This window comes from Grammomys surdaster, unplaced genomic scaffold (genome assembly GCF_004785775.1).
Source record: "Grammomys surdaster isolate TR1022 unplaced genomic scaffold, NIH_TR_1.0 126131, whole genome shotgun sequence".
NCBI classification, from domain to species: domain Eukaryota; kingdom Metazoa; phylum Chordata; class Mammalia; order Rodentia; family Muridae; genus Grammomys; species Grammomys surdaster.
In genome coordinates, this window is record NW_021620939.1 from 1,384,689 (window position 1) to 1,405,937 (window position 21,249).

At 49.4% G+C, this 21,249-nt stretch overlaps 1 protein-coding gene across 2 annotated transcripts in view; it reads left to right on the forward strand.

Moving 5' to 3' along the window:
- Positions 1 to 7,280: 7,280 nt before the first annotated feature.
- The window catches only part of Rab6b (RAB6B, member RAS oncogene family), a 65,725-nt gene continuing 51,756 nt past the window's right edge, over positions 7,281 to 21,249 (forward strand). For both annotated transcript variants that reach the window (XM_028756770.1, XM_028756771.1), the window contains exon 1: positions 7,281 to 7,350. In XM_028756770.1, the coding sequence (XP_028612603.1) occupies positions 7,281 to 7,350 (70 nt within the window). The remainder of the gene's footprint in view (positions 7,351 to 21,249) is intronic.

The window sequence follows — 21,249 nt, forward strand, 5'->3', positions numbered from 1 at the left end:
AAAGAGACAATTTAGTACTTCCACAAAATGGACACAGCTTAACTAATTTTTCTAAGTGAGATAAAATAGATCCCAAAGGCTGTGTATTGACTGCTCTCATTCGTATGACATTCTGAGAAGGACAAAGCTGTGGGAGCAGAAAGCAGGTCAATAGCTGCCTGAGTCTGAAGAGAAGGGAGATATTCATTGTTGTGAGCTAGAGAAGGGACTCGCAGGACTGTTCTTTGTGACGCTATAATAGTGGGTATCTAACCCAAAATCTGTAGGAATTAGTGTAATAAATAGCTTTACTGTATGAAAACCGTGAAGCTAGGTTATCAACCCAGGGTGGGATACAGGCTGATAGGTGAATCCAGCTCTAGTGTAAATGAATGGCATAACTACATCCTACTTTATTTTCCTGTCACTGTGATAAAATACTCTGATAAAACCAACATAAGTGGTAAAAGGTTTGTATTGACTAGGTTTTTTTGTCACCTTGAGCCAAGATGGGTCATGGAGAAGAGGGGTCCCAGCAAAGGAAATACCTCCATCATGTTGACCTGTAGGCAAGTCTGTGTGGGCATTTTTTTTTTATTATGGGAAGGCCCAACCCACTGTGGGCAGTACCACCCCTGGCAGGTGGTCCTGAATTTAAAAAAAAAAAGGCACAGCAAAACAAAGCAAAACAACAACACAATCCAGGTTCAGCAAACCATGAGGAGCAAGCTAGTAGTCAATATTCCTCCATGGCCTCTGCTTCAGTTCGTGCCTCCATGTTCATGCCCCGGCCTCTGCTTCAGTTCGTGCCTCCATGTTCATGCCCCGACTTCCCTTGATGATGAACTGTAAACCATGAAATGAAATAAATCCTGTTCTCCTTAAGTTGTTTTTGGTGATGGCGTTATTACAGCAATAAAAATCTAACCAGAACGATCTTTATTTTAGCTCACAATTGCAAGAAAAATGTCCCAAAGGCAAAATGAACAAACAAAAAACCCTCACACATAGGAAGAAGCTCTACTTTGTGAAGATCCAAATTCATTGAAAGCAAGAAACCCCAACGTCAGAGTCTCATGCTCCTTGAAAGCAACTGCCTAGGAAAACGTCTCCCCAAGGCCAGTGCACAGAAGCCAGTGTGACTGTGGTTCAGGACTACCAGGCTCTAGCCTAAGCGAGTAGCAGAATCTGACAGCACGGAGGCTATGCACCCAGCATAGAGACTCTTGATGAGCAGCTGAGGCCCGGCACTGTGTAGCAAGGCTGGGGACTCCGAATAGAGGTACTAAGAGGCCATTGTATGAAGCGGTGAAAGTGAAGCCCACGTGTTATGGAGGACCCCTAATGTCAGAGGTGTCCAAACTAAGGGACAGCTGTCAAGGAGATCTGCAGGTGTGGAGTGGAAGTGGCCTAGGAGAGAATCCGAGGAGTAAAGCTATAGGAGCCCTTTGGTGCCCAGTTGATTATATTACAAGCTCCAGATGCTGGACAGGAAGCTGCAGGATTTGCTATTCATCCTGTTGGGTTTTAGTTTTGCTTTGGTGTGATTGTACCCTGCTATGCCCTGGTTCTTCCATTTTAAAATATATTTACTCAGTGCCATTATATCTTGGAAGTGTGCAACATTATTATCATTATTATTTTATAGGAGCTGACGGTTAAGACTTTGAACTTTTTATCTACTGAAATTATTAAAGACTGTGAAGACCTTTACTGTTGGAATGAGTGCATCTTTCATGGTCTTGAGCCTGTGGGGAAGAGAAATGGAAGTGCATATTAGTTACTTTCCTGTTGCAGTGATAAAAAAACACCATAACCAGACATGACTTAGAAAAGAAAGAGCTAATGATGGCTTTCGGTTCCAGAGGAAGAGTCCATAATGACGGAGGAGACATGGCAGCTGATGGCCTCAGCTGTGGGGAAGATCACATCTTCGACCACAAGCAGAGAGCAGAAAACCAACTCAAAATGGGACAAGGCTATAAACTCTGAAAGCCTGGGTCATCTCACATACATCTTCCAGCAAGGCTCCATCGTCCAAAAGTTCCATAATCTCCCAAACAGCTCCACCAACCAGGGACAGAGACCAACTATGTGAATCTGTGAGGGACACTGTTCACTCAAACCACCACAAAGGTTATAGCATCAAAATGATGTGCTTGACCCGCTTCCTCCAAGGCTCAGGAAACATCACGCATGGTAGAGGAGGGAGAAAGACTATAAGGTCCAGAGGCTAAAAAGTGTCTTCTGTATATGACAGTACCACAGAACTCATGAGCTCAGAGCAGCTGTGGTTGTCCACACAAGACTCACACAAGAGAAACCAACAAATAATATCAATACATCAAAAGTGCATTGTTTAAGATGATCAAGGCAAACACTAAATCTCTAGACAGAATGCTGGGGGACAGGGAAGAAGGCATCTATAAACTGTCAATGTCTGGAATAGGAGACATATCACTAGACAGTTTATAGAATTAAAAGACTAATAAGGCAACATTGCAAATAATCTCTCTCACACAGATTGTGTAGCTTAAGTGGAAAAATTCCTTTAAAGACACTAACTGTAGGTGGTGCCTCAAGAAAACAGAACCCAATATTTACTGAAGAAACTGAATTGATATTTTTAAATCTCCCCATAAAAAAACAAGAATTAAGAGCTTCATTAGTTAATTCCATCCAATTTATATTTTTTTCACTAACAAATTATTTTAGTTGAGCATGATAGCTCACACTTTTAATCCCAGCACTAAGGAGGCAAAAACAGATGATCTCTGAATCTGAAGTCTGCCTGGTCTACAGAGGACAGCCAGGGCTACACAAAGAAACCCTGTCTGAAAAAACCAATAATAATAACAATAATAAGTTCATAAAATTTAAAAAATCATTTACATGTGTCTGAGTATATACCTGTGAGTACCTATAGAGACCAGAAGAGGGAGTCAGAGGCCCCTAGAGCTGGTCATAAGCTGCCTGGTGTGGCTGTTCAGAACAGAACTCTGGTTTTCCCAAAGCACAGAAAATGCTCTTAACCATTGAATTATCTCTCCAGCCCTTCCATTCAACTTCCAAGAAACAATACCAATTTTACATAAACTCTTGCCCTTGTACTATTTGGACGATGCCCTTGTTTCTTCTTGGTTCATTTTCTGAGGCCAGCATGACTCTGTTGTCCAAACCAAAAGATGATATTACAAGAGAAGGAAATTGTGGGACAACATCACTCACAATCGTAGCCAAAAAATAAGTGCCACAATTTTTGAATGTCAAATTTTATGTATATAAAAGAATAACATTATAATCAAATAAGGTTTATTCAAAGAATGCAGGCATCCGTTGTGGGTGAGGGAAGAAATGAACCACTGTGGTCCACACCATGACCTACCTCTCAGCAGTAATGGAGTGAGTAGACACCAATACAAACAGGAACTCAGAATCCCTCCATGGAGTTACCCTAAGCGGGAAAGAAAACCCAGCCCCTGCCCCATGTTACATACAATATACTTTCGCTCAGATTCTTGAGATGATGAGTCTAAGGAAACACAGTAGTTCAGTGATTGAGAGTGAGGAAGGCAGGAGACACAGGTGTGAGGAAAGCAGGGACAGGAGGGTCTCCAGTTGATTGTCTATATACAGGCTGTGACAATGAACTTGTAAGATACTATCATGGTGGAAGTGAATGGGGGGTTGTAGGAGGAGCTAAGGTGGGAGGAATAAGGAGAGGAAGAGGAGGAGTTGGGAGAGGAAGAGAAAAAAGGAAGAGGAGGAGCTAGAGAGGGCAGAGATGTAGGAGGATAGAGAACCACACAGGTATGGAGAGCACTCGTGGGGAACAACTTATAAACTTATAATTAGGTTTAACTCTCTTTGTATGGGCATCTTGTTATTAATCATTATCAAACATATAAAGCCTTTGATTAATCTATAAGAATTAGAGTCTCATTCTCTTACTGGGCCCGCATGGATGGCAGAATGGTCTGGGCAATGCCTTGCCTTGCAGAGACAGTGTGGAAGATTGGCAGAGCCATCTCTCACGCTGGCATCTAGTGGGTGGCAGGGCTGGTGTTTCTGGTGGGCCGGTTCTAGCTGCAGCGCGCATGTGGCCTCAAGCTAAGAAACATGACAGCTGGGCTGGGCAGAGCCACTGCAGCTTAGATAGTTGGCTTGACTAGCAGCCATTTTAAATAATTGCAACAACAGGGGTTAGATAAACTACCCATGGGTCTGACTTTTTTTTTTTTTTGCAACTTCTTGTGAACCCATAATGACTTCCAAATAAAGAGAAATTTGTAGTATGTTTTTATGTAAATAGCCAAGGGCAAATAGTCAAGACCTTCTTGAAGAACATGAGGAAACATGGGTGTCGAGGTAGCTCTATGCTCTGACAGCGTAAAAATAGCATACATCAGGTTCTAGCCCATGATGTATTTCCTCTATGCAGAGCTTTGAAACCTTTTCACAGGTACACTAAGAGACAGGTAGAGAACATTCCTATCTGCACCATTTGTAAAGCAGAAAGAAGGCTGGGTGCTTTTTCCCAAAGTTAATTTCCTGGTTCTGCTAAGGTACTATGGTTATGTAAGATGTTATCATGGGGCTGTTGGATGAGGAGACACAGAAACTTCCTGTACTATTTTTTGAAACCTCTATGTAGTCTAAAACTATTTCAAGCTTTAAAAACTGGACACATTTTTACTGAAAATGGTTTCAAAATTGGGGCAGACAGTGGAATACTAAGCAGACACGTCAACAGGAATCTTGAGAACACAGAGAGAAAGAAAGCGCAAGTCAGGAGACAGAGTTTGAAATATGAATTCAAAAGACTCAAGAGAAACGGAAGTGTTGAGAGGTACATCTAAACAGGCTACAAATGAAAGAAACGCCAGAGTTTGGGGTTTTCTGCCTTGAGGAAGGAGGAAAGGGGGAGGAGAATAAAAGAAATATTAGAAGGTAGGTGTGTGTTCACTGTGATGTGATGTCTTTCCATGTTCCTCATCCATAGAACGCACTCATCAGATAGGGCAGAAAGATGTTATGCAGAAGAAACTCTTTCTAGTGGGGCTACCAAATCCAGGCTTCTAGTGGCTCTTTTGTCTATCACATGAGAACTGCCTGATACCCCAGGACAGAATAAGGATAATCCCTTCTCCTAAGAGACAAAGGAATGGCAAGTGTAGGAGAGAGACTTGGAAGAGAGCAGATGCATTCCGAGGTTAGGATTCACACAGCATGAAGATCATACTGTGTAGTTCTGCCCAGACTGCAGGAGCCAATCACAGACTGAACCAGTACCAATGAGGAGATGCAGGGTGGTGGCGGATGTGACCCCCTTGGATGCCTTGACCTCCACTGACCTTTTACTCACAAGCAGGGCTATTGAGACACAACATTGCAATCTACAAACTTCACACTGTGGAACCCGGCAATGGAACCAACAACAACAAACAAAAACTTGCACACACACACAAAACTTAAAACCCATCCAGTATCTCAATGTTCTACAAAAGATTACAATATTGTGTTGGGTTGAGTTCATAGCTATCCTGGAAGGCATGTGGCCTGTGGACAGTGGGTTGGACACATCTGCCAGAACTTTCTTCAGCCCGTGCTGGATCACGAGGCAGCCCAAACTCAGGGCAAAAGTGGGGTGGAGCCTGAGAGTTATCCTTAGTCTGGTACCAAACACAGCATGCTTATATCTCAGAGGGATGACCTTCGACTCCAAGAACTCCAAGCCGAAGATCACAAGACTAGAACGATTACTCTGATTTGAGAGTAATTTTAGACATTAGTTCGAGCATTCGGCAACTATTTCCCAAGCTCTAGGTGAAGTGGAACCTCAGCTGCTGCTTCCATGGAGTTTCCTGCGAGGGTTTAACATGCGGTGGGAGACTCTAGTGGATCCATTCCGTGTAAATTCACAAATGTCCCCTGGGAAATCTGTAGGCATAGGGGTGCATCTCACTACTGGCTCTCTTTGTGTAACATACACTACACATTCCAAACGTTCCCTAACAAGCATTCCCTGAATGGCCAGAGAAGGTCAAGATTAGCCGGCAAGTGGCAGGAGAGGAAGAGGGGAGGGGCTTTGTAAAGCCTCAGTCAACTGGCTGCTTTAGATTGTACTGTTTGGGGAGTGCATTTAACCCTAGTCTGGTGTCCGCTCTTTGCTCTCACTCCATTGTGTGTGCCCTGCAAGCAGAGAGGTCGCCCTCTTATCGTCTTGGAGCTCATTACCCAAATAAACCTAACTAGCAGGGCACAGGAGTATGATTGGGCTGTTGGCCTCAGGGTCAAAAGAGGCAGGGCACTGTCTTTGGGTTAGTGGAACTGGTTTCCACCAGGCCTTCTCTCCCACGGAGCAGGTTAGGATTCAACCCCTAGTAAGCACATCCTGTAAGGGCGGCTTCTCTCCCACTGGCCAGCTCTGCGGGGGACAACCACAGACCCCTACGCTTGAAGAGTCTGAGCCTAGATAGGAGGGTAAACTAGAGGCTACCAGGGGCCACAGAGGAGCCATACCCCACGACTGCGCCAGGTATCCGCACATCTTACTCACCACCACACCACACACTGGTCCTTTCCTACCTTCCCGCCCTGTCTAATCATCTGGGTCTGAGACGGAGGAAGGGACCCGCATCTAGGTGTCAACGACCAGAAGCAAATGTCCCCCTGACCCTATGCCGTGTCTTTTTTTTTTTTTTCCCTAGGTGGGTGGGTGGGGAGACAGAAGGAGCGGGGCAGAGCAAGCCCCTTCAAAGGGGGCACCTCTCATAGGCGCAAGAGGAGATGGCTCTCCAGGGCGGGCTGCCAGTGTTGGGGGTGCTGGATGGCGCACGCCCCCTAAGCCCCGCAAACCCACGGGCCCCGCATGACATCAGAGGCTGGGGAGAGCGCAGAGCGCAGGCGCGGGCGGAGCAGGCGGGCGGGAGGGGGCGCGTGGCGCTGCTCGGAGAGCGCTCCTCCGCCCAGCTCGGTCCCTGCGCCCCGCTCCGCCCGTGCCTCGCTGCCCGCGCCGAGCTTCGGGCGTCCACAGCGCGCCCGTCGCCCGTGCAGCCAGCGCCACTCAGGGCTGCGCCGCGCACCCCGCCTCCTCCCTTTCCGCCGTCGCCGCCGTCGGACACGCAGCCGCAGGCCGGGGCCCGGCCGCAGCTGGGGAGTCAGGGGCGCGCGCAGTCAGCCCTTCCCCCTCCGGCTCCCGCACCGCTCGCCGCCTCCCCTCGCCCTCCTCCTCTCCCCTCCCTGCTCCTTCGCCGCTTCCTCCTCCTCCTCCTCCTCGCCCGGCCCCAGCTGCCAGCACCATGTCCGCAGGGGGAGATTTTGGGAACCCGCTGCGAAAATTCAAGTTGGTGTTCCTAGGGGAGCAGAGCGGTGAGTACTCGGCTTATTCTCTCGGCTCAGAGCCGAGTCTTTTCCCCACGCCGCCCATTCAGCCACCCCACTAGGGACCCTCCCAGCCCCGGCTCGCCAAGGCCCTTCCACGCCCCGGCGTAGGAGAAGGATGCAGATGGGGAGATGGGGCTGACTCGGGCGGGGCCGGGCTGGGGAGGACCAAGGGGGAAAGGAAGAAGACGGCTCTGGGGTCAGGGGATGAGGATGAGTGTGGGATCTGGGTACGGGTACCCGGTGCAGGTGCGTCCGAGAGGACCGAGGGCGGCGGCTGGCTCGCCGGCTCTAGGCGCCGGGCTCGCGGGCTCGCTCACTAGCTCGCACTGCGGCACAGGCTGCAGAGCACTGTGCAGGTGTCTGGGTGCCGGCGAGGGTGTGGGCGAAGGGACAGGAGCCTCTCTTGGGAGATCGAGGTGGGGCTGGGAGCTGGTTGCCCCCTCCCCAAGGTTGCGCCCGAAGTCTCCCTGTGGACCTTGCCTGGAACGTAAGGAAATGATAGGTTCAGCCCTGGAGCAAATTGCTGCTGGGAAATGGGGGACACGACTCCTGTCCCTTTTCGAAAAGAGTGGGTACAAGTGGTAGGGGAACGGGGCACTTAGCTTCTCTGGCTTCCATCCGACTGGGCAGAAGGTTCTAGACTCACTGTCCTTCACTGATTCATTAGCCTCTTTGGGGCTCAAGGGTGTGGATCGTGAGAGTGAAGATTCTCCCTATAGCAGGTGACTTGGGGGATGGTACAGAGGCATCTCATATCTATGAGCTTGGCACTGGGCAGAAAAAGGCCTAGGCGACACGCCCTGCCTGGCTTCCCTGCCCCCTCTAGAGAGCATCAGTGGAGCCGGTGGATTCTCCCACCCCCATCTCCCAGCTCACCGCCGTTCTTGGGGGAGGGGAGGTCACCGTGGCAGCCAGCCAGAGCCTAAGAAGGGGGAGAGGAAGGATTTCTTTGCTGCCCAGGAGTCTCCCCTCCCCACGTATCTGAAACCCAGGTTGGTCCAAGGTGGGAAGCCCAGATTGAAGAGCAGCGACCCCTCTGATACCTGTAGGAAGGAATGGCTCCATGAGAGCCTCCATCCAGGAGTCCCATAACCAGGGAGTTACAGAGCCGAGCTGGGCTTCTGAGCATTTCTACTGGAGGAGAGGGGGATCCCTAGGGGGCGGGATCCTCAGCGCTAGCTCTGTAAACCAGTTGTTAGCTGGTTTAGAGGCCAAGAGGAGGAAGACTGTGGGAGGATCTGGTGGGCCCAGGCACAGTGCAGCTATGACGTGTGCGTGTGGGCTGTGGAGGTCACATGGCCACCTCCTGTCTGCTGACGCTCGGTACCTGAGATGGAGGGTTGGAATCCGGGCGGAAGAAGTGGTTGCCTGTCCTGGAGAACTGGGTTTGGGACATTTCATATCATACCTAGCTCAGCTAGGTAACCAGCTGGATCTGATTTCCTGTGCTTTGTAGAGCCCAGTATCACAAAGGACACTTCTGTTCTCTGCTGTGTGGCAAGGATTTGAGAGCACCTCAGCCCTAGGAGGGAACCTGCAGGTGCACAGAAGCCCTGGGTTGGAAGTCTCAACTGTGTTGTTGTTTGCCTAATATGAGGCCTCCTGGACAACCAGTTTATGTCTCTGAGTAATGGGTGACTGGAAGCAGCCCTTATACCTCAGGTTTCCCCCAGTGCCTGGATATGCTGGAATTCAAAGAATATTTGTTTATTCTAAATCTAAACCCAGTTCCATAAAGAATCATATTGCTGAGTTTGAATGAAAACTCTGGGCTCCCTTAGAAACTGTGCTGATGGGTGGAATCACACCCTCACCCTCCCCCCAGAGTTCTGCCAACCCCTCCAGGTCTGGAGTCACAGAAATGAGAGACAACCTGTCCTCACGTGCTCACATGGAGAGGGAGTGGAGAGGTCTTGCCCAGACCCCACTGTGAGTTGTGAACACTCTGAGAGCAGGAACCCACACTTCCCTTTTCCCCGTCTACCATTTTTAACTAGTGTGTCATTGGGAAATAAGATGACCTTCAATGTGGGAAGCCAAGTCCGGAACCTCTTTGAGAGGATATATGGGCTCAGGAACAGTTGGTTGTGGCCTGGTGGGAATGCTCTGCTAGTTGGTTAGGGGAAGGGTCCATGGGCCCTTGGAACATAATCCATCGGTGAGATTGACTGCCAGCCACGTTAGTCCCTTCCGGCAGACAGCCTGAAGCCCTTGAACAGTTTCTTCCACTTTGATGTGTTATTAGTGAGTTGTTTACCTCAGGTTTACAAAGCTTCTGGTGTCTGTGAGTCGCCGAGGTTATGTGTGGCGGGCTGTGACTATAACGCCTTCCATCTTACCTCCCCACAGTTTTGCGTGCCAGCATCCTCTGCAGCCTGTGCTGTGGAGGGAGGCTCCTGATGTCTGGTCCAAAGCCTACCTTAGCTCTCCTTTCCTGTGTGATCTCAGAGACTCCTCACCTTCTATATGGGGGCACTTGAGCCAACTGAAATCTGAGGCATAAGCTCCCCTATAGGAGCCGACTGATGGTGATGAGGGAGGGAGGAAGGAAAAGAGGTGGGAAGGACACAACCTTCTTCTGATCTGTATTTCTGGCATTGTGGTAGCATCCCTCTAGGCTTGTGGGTACAGAGAGCTGGGTTCCAAAGAGAGGTGTCGGGCTTGGAGGGTAAGGAAGCAGATAATCAATCATAAGTAGACCTTCAAAGGTACCAGGGAACTGGTTCAAATGGGCAGCTTTTGAATACTCGCCCTCTGGAACACTCCTCCAGCCTGGAGGAGAGTGTGTCAGCAGAGTGAATGGTGTGTCATCTGGCCTACAGACTGTAGTCTGACTGGCAGTGCCCACCTGCCATGGGGGTGGAATCCTGGGCAGGTGCTGTGGACTTAGGGTAAGGTGTTTGCTTGCATCAGGAAGGCCATGCAGGGCTGCTGGTGCTCAGGTAGCTGTGTGGGTCTTCCTGATTAACCTCACACCAATGGCAGTGCTGGGGAACACAAGAGGGTGGTGCCAGTCATGCCAGACTGGTGTGGGACACTCCATTGCATCTGGAAAAGATAGACAGGTGTCTGAGGGAGAGTGGGCCTGCACGGTGTCCATCTTTCTCCCAAGTTAGCAGAGCCTCCGAGGGGACCTGGACCTCACCAGACACATCTGGTGTGTGTGGTGAGGAAGGAGGAAAGGAAGAATAGACAGACACAAGGGCCTGTCTGCTTTCCCGGGCTGAGGCAGTAGGCCATCAGCCTCTCTAGGCCTGAGTACAAGGAGTAGGGGTAAATTTCAGAGAATCTCCTCTCTCCTTGGTCCAGCTCTACAAAAAGTATAGGCGGAGGCACACCTGTCAGGAGTGACTCTAAGGCAGTGGTTCTCAACCTTCCTAATGCTACGACCCTCTGATGCAGTTCCTCATGTCATGGTGACCCCCGACCGTAAAAGCATTTTGTTGTTGCTTCATAACTGTGATTCTGCTACTTTTATAAAGAGTAACGTAAGTATCTGATATACAGAATTTCTAATGTATGATCCCAAGAGGGTGATGACCACAGGCTGAGAACGGATGCTCTAAGGAATGGCTGGCACCCTCTAGGGACTGTCCTCCATTTCCTCTTCAATTAAGGGTTAAGGGACAACTATCCACAGCCTGAGCCCTGTTCCCTACAGCCACCCCCACGCACCAGCACACAGCCCTGTACTAGCTTCCAGAAGCGTTTCTCCTTTCAACTTCCAGGCTTGTCAAATGAATACAGCTTTGATTCTTTTAATGAGCATTTAAAAAAAAATTGGCCATGTGGAGTCCCATGACCCCTCTTTTGTCTCACTTAACTAAGGATTTTAATTTAAGGATTTCAGAGTGAGTTTTAAGCACCCTAAGTGGGTGACCAGAGCACATTGAGAGGATTGTGTCTGAGTCATCTCCTGCTCCCCGCTCCCATCTGTAGGCTGTGCGTGTTCACCAAAGATCTTGATTTGAAAAATGATGACATCTCTGGTGTGTGAGATTTGCTGATGGCCTGTCAGCAGATTAACAGTGAAGGGACAGGAGTCAAGGCAGCTTTGTGTAGCGTTCATCCTGGCACCTGGCATTTTCTCAGGCCAGATTCTTCTTACCAGGGAGTTGGCAGGTTTTGGTTTTTTTCTAGAGAATTGTATCATTATGCCATGGTCATGCCCAAACACTTGAGATTCCCAAAGGATTCCCCAACTCCCTTTATATTTCTGAAGAAATATGGGGGTGAAGTGGGGGCTCCTGTACTACCAGAAGTGGGAAAGGACACGGCAGACCAGAGCAGTTCTCTTGGAGACCTGGACTCAATCACCATGCTGTTCTGTGCCTCAGTTGCTTATCACGTTCTTTCCCCTCTCCTTCTAATTTCTCTCTCCTTGCCCCCTCCCTTGGATGCTAGTGCAAGAGAGAGAAACTTGGACGTTGGGTACAGATCTAGAACCCTAGATTTTGTTTGTTTGTTTAATGAAGTATGTAGGAATCACATAGACAGTAAGATGAGTATCTCAGTATACTTTCTGTTACTCTTAACAAAACACCCAAGGCAGTGCAGCTTTGTAAGGAGAACAGGTTTATGGAGTTCACATTCTGGAGGGTCAAGGACAGGGTGCTGGCATTGGCTCAGTTCTGGTGAGGCGCTCATAACAGATGACATCATAGTGGGGAGTGATTCTGAGGGCATGAGGTCTTATTACCACAAGAAGTTAGATAACTTCACAATCCCTTCCGAGCACCAGCTCCAATGGATCAAAACCCCTCTTAGTAGGTTTGCAGTCTTATTTTTTGTGTGTGTGAGGAGTTAGTTGAAAGGTCAGGGGATAAGAAGACAGACAAAGGTCTTACACAGGCCTCACTGGCTTTGAACTCCCTGTGTAACTGAGGATAACCTCCAGCCCTCCTCCTCCACATCCTGAGTGCCAGGGATTGGATCTAAGGCCTCATGCTTGCCAGATTAAGCACTAAATCCCCTGGTCCCACCTTTTAAAGGACCCACTGCCACATGAGGGCTAAGCCACATCCAGACCAGAGACTTGAAGTATACAACGTAAGAGAAAAATGGAATCGTTAGGCCACGTAAGAGAAAAATGGAATCGTTAGGCCAATGATAAATGCAAAAGGATTTACCATAGAGAGAAAAAAAACCCTAAGTGTCCTAGTTGTGCCCTAGAGTATTCACCAGTGTTTAAATAATATGGTTGTCATTACTTGTAATCCCCAAATGGTCATAAATCATTTTAAAATAGAACAAAATAACTTCCTGTCCTTTTCTTTGATACTACACCCCTAAAATCAGTCTGTGTTGCCCTGACATTGCAGACTATCCTTGACAGACCTGAGAGAAGTAGTAAGTGTTATCTCCGCCTGGCTCTCCCCACCCAACTTCCACACACAGTGTCACTGTTTCACTGTTGCTTGACACAACGGGGCTGCTTGGTCTCAATATAAAGAAGTTGTTGGGTAGAACTCTCTAGGGAGCTGAAAGGTTACATAGAACAGCAAAATCCATAAACAGGATTGGAGTACTGTTCTGGACATTTTCTGTCTGTCTGTCTGTCTGTCTGTCTGTCTGTGGTCCTTTGTTGTTTCTCACTGTGCAGAAGAGAAGATGGAGGAACCCTTGATGGAGGTTGCCAGGGAGAAGGACCAGACACGCCCTGAGATGGGCAGCTCTTTTGTTCCAATCAGAAAGACAGGCTGCTGGGAAACGGGGCTCCAGGCAGGGCCTGGGGACTTGAAGTCTCAAGGGGACTGGGAATGGCAGGCGCTTTGTTTCTAGAACCAGGAAAGGGGCTGATGTTGGCTTACTTCTCAAGGCTCCTGAGGATGTCTGTATTATATATGTTTGGGCTTCAAAAGTCAAATTTTCTTCATTATTTCTATAACTTTTACTTGAAACTTAAGAGCGATCATTTTAAAGAGTAAAATTTTTGTTGCCATGAATACTTTATATCACTTTAATAAAGTAGTTTATTTTTAGAAGAAAAACATATTTATCCTGTTCTCTTGGTAACAAGACCAGTGGGAGCCCAGGTAACTGGGGCTACGTACCTTGGCCTAGCACTGTATCCAGGGAGTGATGTACTCAAGGGACAGGCCCGGGTCCTGAAGAATACAGGTGACAGTGTGGCCCTGAAGGCAGAATTGATTCTTTAAAGTGGTCTGTGAGAAATACACAGAAAGCCTGGTGGCCCGTGTCCTTCCTCTATGAACCTCAGGTCTGTCTGCCCCAGGCTCTCCAGGAGCACTTTGTACCTTCCTGGTCACCCTGTGATAAACGGGCACTGATTGTTATTTCGTGGCTCATGAAGCTGAGGCTTGGAGAGAGCTGGTCCTGCGGTTAGAATTTGGAGTGCCAGGGCTTGAGGGACAGCTGAGTCAGGAGAGTGCCTGGAGTGCCAACATGAAGAGCTAGCTGAGTTTGAGCCACAAAAATCACATAAAAGTAGATTGTGGTGGCAGATGCTTTTAATCCTAGCACTGGGGGGCGGGGGGCGGGCAGAGGCAGGCATATCCTGCCAGCCAACCTGATCTACAACATGAGCTCCAGGCCTCCAGGCCAATGAGAGACCCTGTCTCAAAACACAGGCAGATCATGAGGAATGACACCCAAGGTTGTCTCCTCTGCCCCTGCCGCCTTTCTTACACAAACACACACGAGCGTGCGCTCGAGTATGCGCGCACACACACACACACATGCACAGATTTGTAAGCATTTGGACCTTTGGATCAGGTCATTGTCAAAGTCAGAACCAGGAGCAGGTTCAAAAGAATACTGAGGTCTTATAAAGCACAGGGTCTGCCGTAAATGACTCAGAGAACATCTGTGCCAAACACTTTGCTAAAGAGGAACCAGGGGCTGGAGAGATGGCTCAGGGGTTAAGAGCACTGGCTGTTCTTCCAGAGGTCCTGAGTTCAATTCCCAGCAACCACATGGTGGCTTAACAACCATCTATAACAGGATCCTATGCCCTCTTCTGGTGTGTCTGAAGACAGCTACGGTGTACTTAAATAAAATTTTAAGAAAGAGGAACCAGTAGATCCCCCTATAGACCAGACCATGAAGGGTGCTGGAGCTAAGCACAGAGAGGATGGGCCTTTGGGAAGGAGGCAGGATCTCCACGAAGGAGACTGGCGGCCCTGGCATTGTATGGCAGGCAGTCTGTTGCTCACACAGCCTTGTTTACTTTGGATGGTTTGGAACCAATAGAGAATCAGCCTTCAGCCTACTTCTGCTGGGGACATGCTGCTGGGAACTGGTCACCAGCAAGGGAAAAACCAGTCAAACCAGTGTGAGTTTGTCAAGCCACTTGCTGTGGACTAACCCCTGCTTGGCCTTCTCCTGCTCATGAGGCTGCAGTGTCCTAGAAACACAGATGTTTTTTGTCACCTGTAAGATGAACCCCGTTCCACTCCGGCTCCCAAGGCTCCTGGGTCGGGTGGCTTCTCAGGCCTGTGGAGCTCCTGCTCTGCATCTGTAATTCAGTGCTGGCATTAAACAAGATGTCAGGTCTATAATGACACTTCATCCTGGAGATGCGCATGCTACTGGCACAAGGTGCTGCAGAGAAGCTCTCCTGATGTGTGTTTTGATCCATCCTGTACTTCCTGTCACAGGAATGCACTTCTTCCACATATGGATGGCCTAAGATGAAGGCTGCAAGGAAGGTAGCAGCTCCCAGGCACTGGGTGCTCAGGATAGGGAGAGAGCCAGAACCAAGGTGGGTGTTAGTGACTCCTGCTTCAACCATCATTATGTCAGACCTCCTGAGTCCTGGGCTTCTGCCCCAGCTCACCCCCCTCATTTGTGGTTTGGGGGTGCAGCAGAACTGTTCACACTCGTTCTCCTCGGCTGGCATGACCTTGCTGGAATTTCACAAAGATCAAATGCGTGAACACACAGCATGCAGTTAAAGCTCAGGTACCAGCTGGCTTTGTCAATAAAATTGTGACAGGGCCTCCCTCTCCCCCTCCTCACCTTGCAGCTGTTAGGGAAAGAGTAGAGCTGCACCCCACAGCCTCGGGATGGCACATCCTGTTTGACAGCTGCAGAGATGGAGGCTCTGAGAGGAGGGACTTCCGTGTGCCCAGCAGAGCCCAAAGGCACACACCACTCTGCAGGAAGGAGACTCAGGCCTCTCGGGCTCAGTGCTTGCTTGCCCCTGCTCATCACCCTCAGAGGCAGGAGGCAGCACTGACACAACAGTTTCCCTACTCGAGGGCTACCCATACCCTCATGGGAATGCACTTCATTCTTCCTGGCAGACCACAGGGGCAGAAGCTGCCTGAGATGTGGCCTAGGCATATGGACTGTTCAGATCAGCACTTGGCCTAAGGTAAGTGGGAAGAAGCCCTAGTCATTATAAATAGGAAGCATTATATTCAGAAGCAAGGCTCTGGCCGGGTCTGCTTGAGCAAGTCCTGGGGAGCTTCTCATAGGTTTTATGGTGAGTGGGAAAGCACCTGTAGGCATGGGGATGCAGAGGACTGAAGGGCCCTGCTGTGCCAAGGCAGTAGAGGGCTTAGGGCCCCTGGAGAACTGAACAGGTTCAAGGCTGCTGGGACCCTGGTGCTCTGCAGGTGTGGGAGAGTAGCAGGTGTAAGAGTTGAGCCCACAGAAGATGGCAGGGCCAGGCCCAAGTGGCCTCCCTTGCCTTCCCACACCAGTGTCTGAGCCTTTCCTATGGAGAGTGGTGACCTGTGGAGGCTTGGACAGAGGAGGCCCACGCTCATGCATTAGGAGACAAAGGCAGAGTGTGTCCCATTTGAAGGTCCAAGTGAGGTCAGACAGGGGGTGTTTGGGGAAGTGTAAGCACAACTTCTGTCTAGCTCTCTGGCCTACGCATTTGGGCGGGTATATTCTCTCAGTTTGGTCAGCAGACACAAACCTCAAGACAGTGAAATGGATAAAGGAGGGATGCCTAGCCTTCTCTGTACTGCCCCCAGATGTCTCAGAACCAGCCACTGTGAACTCCCCATCTACTTTGCCTCCACGGCAGCCTGGGGCCCCTGGATGCTTTGACCTTGGGAATACGGGTGTGCCAGTCTGCAGCAGTCCTTCCAGACTCCCCTCTGCCCGATGCTCAGGCAGATGTGGCATCTGATGCATGGTGACGGTCGGGCTTGGATCAGCCTCCTGTCGTTCCTCCTCTTGGGGGTTAAGGGGGTGGGGGGACACTTCCTTTGCTTTGCTTTGCTTTCACCTGTGCTACTTTCCTTTAAGATTAGGAGATTTGATTGCACAGCATGGATTAAGAGAAAATGTAGTTCCCTGCCTTGGAGATTGAAACCTAATTTTATACTGGCTATTCCAAAAGCCAAGGTGTTTGAGAGCCAGGGGCCAGAGTGGAGGCAGTGGACTGCCACTCTTGAACCCACCCCTAACTGAGAAAGAGCAGCCTATTGGAAGCAAATGGGAACAGAGTTTCAGGCTTAATGACCTTTGCCCTCTGCCCTTCCTGCCTCAGCAGTCTTCCAATGCAACGGAGCACCGCCTGGTATAGCTTTGGCAGCATGGCTGTAGTTCTGATTGGTTCATCTACAATGACAGCATCTCATAGTCACACTTATGGCCCCCTGAGCAGTACCAGATCTATCACCTCTGTAGTCAGGGTGGGTGAGGACTCTTCTTGGGCTGGTATTCAGCAGAAGAAGGAGGGACAACTTTGACCTGTTCCAGCCTCCTCTGCAGGGGTGGGAGCTGGAGACCCATCCCCGGTTCTGGAATCTGTTGCTGTAACTGTGACCCATGCGATAAAGCCAAGTCCCAAGGGCCAGACAGATTAGCTTCTGTCTACCTCTGAGAGATGAAGAGAAACATTTCACCTTGACCCTGTGGTGAGCCTAAGTAGGTCATAGGACAGAGCAGTGGAGCCATTTAGAACACCGCAGTTTTTCCCTCCTGCCCAGTATAGTGAGCAGGCCAGAAGGAAGCCACAGGTAGAGCCAGAGAGAAGAGAGAGACCAAGGATGTGCTGAGTCAAGGAGAGCGTGCTTCCTGCCTCCAGCACAGGCCAGACTCGGCAGCCACACTAGGCGTGCCTTACGGCCTTGCTGGCTTCCTGTGAGGCTTCCAGAGCCAGGATGCTTGGCAGGTCTAATGGTGCTGTCCATACCAGGGTTCTGAACAAAGTCCAGTTAAAGACTGGGGATTCTGTCAAACTGTTGCTGGTTCTTGGGCATAGTATGTTGTGATTGTGAAGGGCAAGTAAAGGACTGTAGCCCAGTGGGGCCACAGGGGAAAAGAAAACTCTGTCTAGAGCTCCCTGGAGGACCTCCAGCACCCCAATGCCTGAGCACTTCCTGTATGTGTTGTGCAGCGGGGTGATGCGTAGCCCCATCCCTCCCTCCTCCAGGGGTTGGTCTGCGTTGCTGCTGTGACCCTGCAGATGTACACTTATCTGGCCACTATAGAGAATGTTTCCAAATTATTTTTAAACTCTCAGCACATCCTCCATGCAGTCCTGTAAATTCCGAATTCTGGCTCTTTGGGTTTCCTCCCCTTCTCTATAACCTACCATAACACTGCAGGCCACTGCCCAGATCTCAAGGAGCAGGAGGCCTGACAAGGCCCCTGGCCACTCTCCAGTCCTGAGCCTTTTCTACTCACATCAGAAAATGTGATCAGAGCCCCACCTGTAGAGCCAGGAAAACTCTGCTCTTCTCCAGCTCTGGGAGCAGAAGAGATTCTAGAGTTGGCATCATCTGGTGTCTTCTTCTTGGGAGGCCCAGGTATGATGTGGGGGTCTGGGCAGAGAGAGGGTGTACCAGTGCCTGGACCAGTAGACCCTACAGGGCAGACCTCCATTCTGCCTTCATCCCAGGAGGCTGGGAGAAATGTCTGAGGGTTAGGAGGGGGAAGGGAACCGCTTGGGAAGTGGAAGGCAGCCTGTCACTGTGATGGGACTTGTGACTTACTGCTAGCCAGTACAGTATGGCAAAGGTGGCAGGAGGTCACTCGTTTACTTGAGTCATGTCATTGGGAAAGGTAACAAGATAGTTTGTTCCTTGACTGTTTCTTTTGTTTATTAATTAAAATTTACTCTTTAAAAATTTCACATGCATATACAGTGTACTTTGATCATACCTGCCCCATATTTAACCTATTCCATCCCCCTACCAGGACCACACCAGGTGTCATCCTCCTCTGCTCTCCACTATATTTTTTTGAGGCAGGGTCTCCCAATGAACCTGGAGCTCACTGATTGTCTAGATTAGCTGTTCAGTGAGCCCTGGGGATTCTTCTGTCTCTGCCTTCTGTGCTAAGATTTATATAGGCCACCCATGGCTTTTCACACGGTTGCTGGGGATCCGAACTCAGATTCTCATGCTTGTGTGGTAAGCCCTTTATCCACTGAGCCATCTCCTTAGCCCTTCTTGATTTGTTCTATTAGAAGACTGTTCCTCTGTGCCTCAGAGAAGTAAGCTGCCATACTGTGGAATAAGTGTGTGTAGAGACAGGCTGGGAACTGTGGCTGACCTCTAAGAAGAACGTGTCTCCAATTTTATAAGCTTTGAGGAGGACTCTAACTTCAGAAGAGAAATACAGTCCAGCAGACACCATGTTTGTGATCCTGTGAGACCCCATGCCAGCTCTGAGTCAAGCAGCTACCCAGGCCCGACCTGTGAACCCCTGATGTGTGATCTGCTTGTGTTCTTCATGTGTTCCTATCTTAGTCAGAGTTTCTATTCCTGCTCAAACATCATGACTAAGAAGCAAGTTGGGGAGGAAAGAGTTTATTCAGCTTACACTTCCACATTGCTGTTCATCACAAAAGGAAGTCTAGACAGGAACTCAAGCACGTCAGGAAGCAGAAGCTGATGCAGAGGCCATGGAGGGATGTTACTTACTGACTTCCCCTGACTTACTCAACTTGCTTTCTTATAGAACGAAAGAAGACCACCAGCCCAGGGATGGCACCACCCACAATGGGACCCCCCACCCTTGATCACTGAGAAAATGCCTTACAGTTGGAGGCATTTCCTCAAGGGAGGCTCCTTTCTCTCTGATAACTCCAGCTGTGTCAAGTTGACACACAAAACCAGCCAGTACAGTTCCCAAATAACCTTGATTCCTGGAGTTGTCCCCTGTCAGATGCAGGGCCAGAACATTCTGTAGGGCCTTCTTGCCATGTCCTCGTGTTCTGAAGCCACTCTGTCCCTTAACCTCTCTACTGAGCCTTGGCACTTCCCACTGCATGTTTGCAGTGGGGTCTTAGCAGGTGAAGTCTTCCTGGTCTGGTAACACCTTGGTGACCTTGTGGTTTCATATCAGCAGCAAGGACCAAGGTATAAAGAAGAGCTTTGGAGGGTAGGTCTCAGTTGTTCATTGCAAGAGACGATGCCTGGATGTGGCTTTAATGCTGTATCCTGTTAGACAGGAGCACCCCTGCCCCTGGCTTCACATCTCACTAATAAGATCTGCTCCAGAGTCTTCTGTGGTTTTGGACATTATGGGGACGCTTTTGAGACATAGAGCTTACAGAGTTGGGAGGAGACTTTGCTCTGGTTCCCCATTTCCCTATCCAGTGTAGTGCCTGACCAGCAACCATCTGAGTTCCACAAAAGTCGGATACATAGCGGTCCTTCCTGCATCCCAGATGGCCCTCATCCACTCATAGGCCCAGGTTCCTGAGGTCTACCGTGTGTTTTCCTTCCTCATGGTACTTCAGCAGGAGACCTGCCTCTATGCAGGGGTCTGAGAAGCAGGAGGATAGTTAATTTTGGCTGAATGGGAGGTCTAGAACTTGTTCTTGTGTTCCCCTTTATAGCTGGCTTGAGTGGAGCAGGGCTGATCCTCTATCCATCTCCTCCTGGGCCATCAGAATGTCAAGCAGCTGTGTGAGGGTCTGAGAAGTGAGGACAGAAGTGAGGACCCACAGAGCCAGCATCAGAAGCAGCCCCCTGTGTGGAGACTAAGAGCATCCCAGTTTGCCACTTGGCATGATGCTACCCCAGTCCACAGATCCTTTCCACACTCCTGATCAAGCTTTATTCCATTGTCATGTCAAAGTCGTGACCCTAGTTTAGGGGAGCTATAGATAGTTACAAGTCTCTCTGACAGCGTAGCCTTGTTCTCTGTCCACCATCTTGCCACTTCACCCCTTTTCTGTATTACTTAGACTTTTAACATCCTCAGCACCAGCCTTGGGAAGAAAAGAATGAACATGCCCATTACTTTGCCAACATTATGGCTGGGTGAGCCAAGACATTCTGTTAGATAAGCTATCAGAATGCAATAGCAGGAACTTCCTAAGGGGCTAATGGGAACATAGCATCCATACCCCTCTTCTCTACAGCATGTTGTATTCATGGGGGACCAGTTCTGCAACACGTGGATGCATAGACACAGTTGGCCTGGGGGGCTGGCTGGGGTTGGGTTGAGCCTCAGAGCAGTTGAATGGGAGCACATTTGCCCACTCCTGTGTGACTTTCCTGGGAAGCCAAGGGTTGCTATGGGTACTGTGGATGAGGACCTGCCAGTGCAGCGTGTCTGGCTTTCAGAAGTCTTTACTTGGTCCTACAGGGAAAACACCATACCTTCTGAATTTGCTATAAGTGTGCAGTGCACTGAGGCAGAAAGGATTGAGACCAGGGTAGGTTGGCTGGGAGTTCTCCAGCCTACAGAGGGGTGCCAATGTGTTGAGAGTGTCTTAGAAACCCTGAAGGTGATGTTCTTGATCATCATTGCCAACAGTGAGAAGCCTAGGGAAATCAAGGCATTTCCACAAAGACCTGTTTTATTGGCCATGTATATGCACACACGTGTATGTGTGTGTGTGCTACATGTATCTTAAATATGCACACATCAGTGGCAACCCGTAATAAGAGCTCCCAGCAGCCTCTGACCCAGCTTGGTCCTGTTCCATGAGGCTTGAATAGA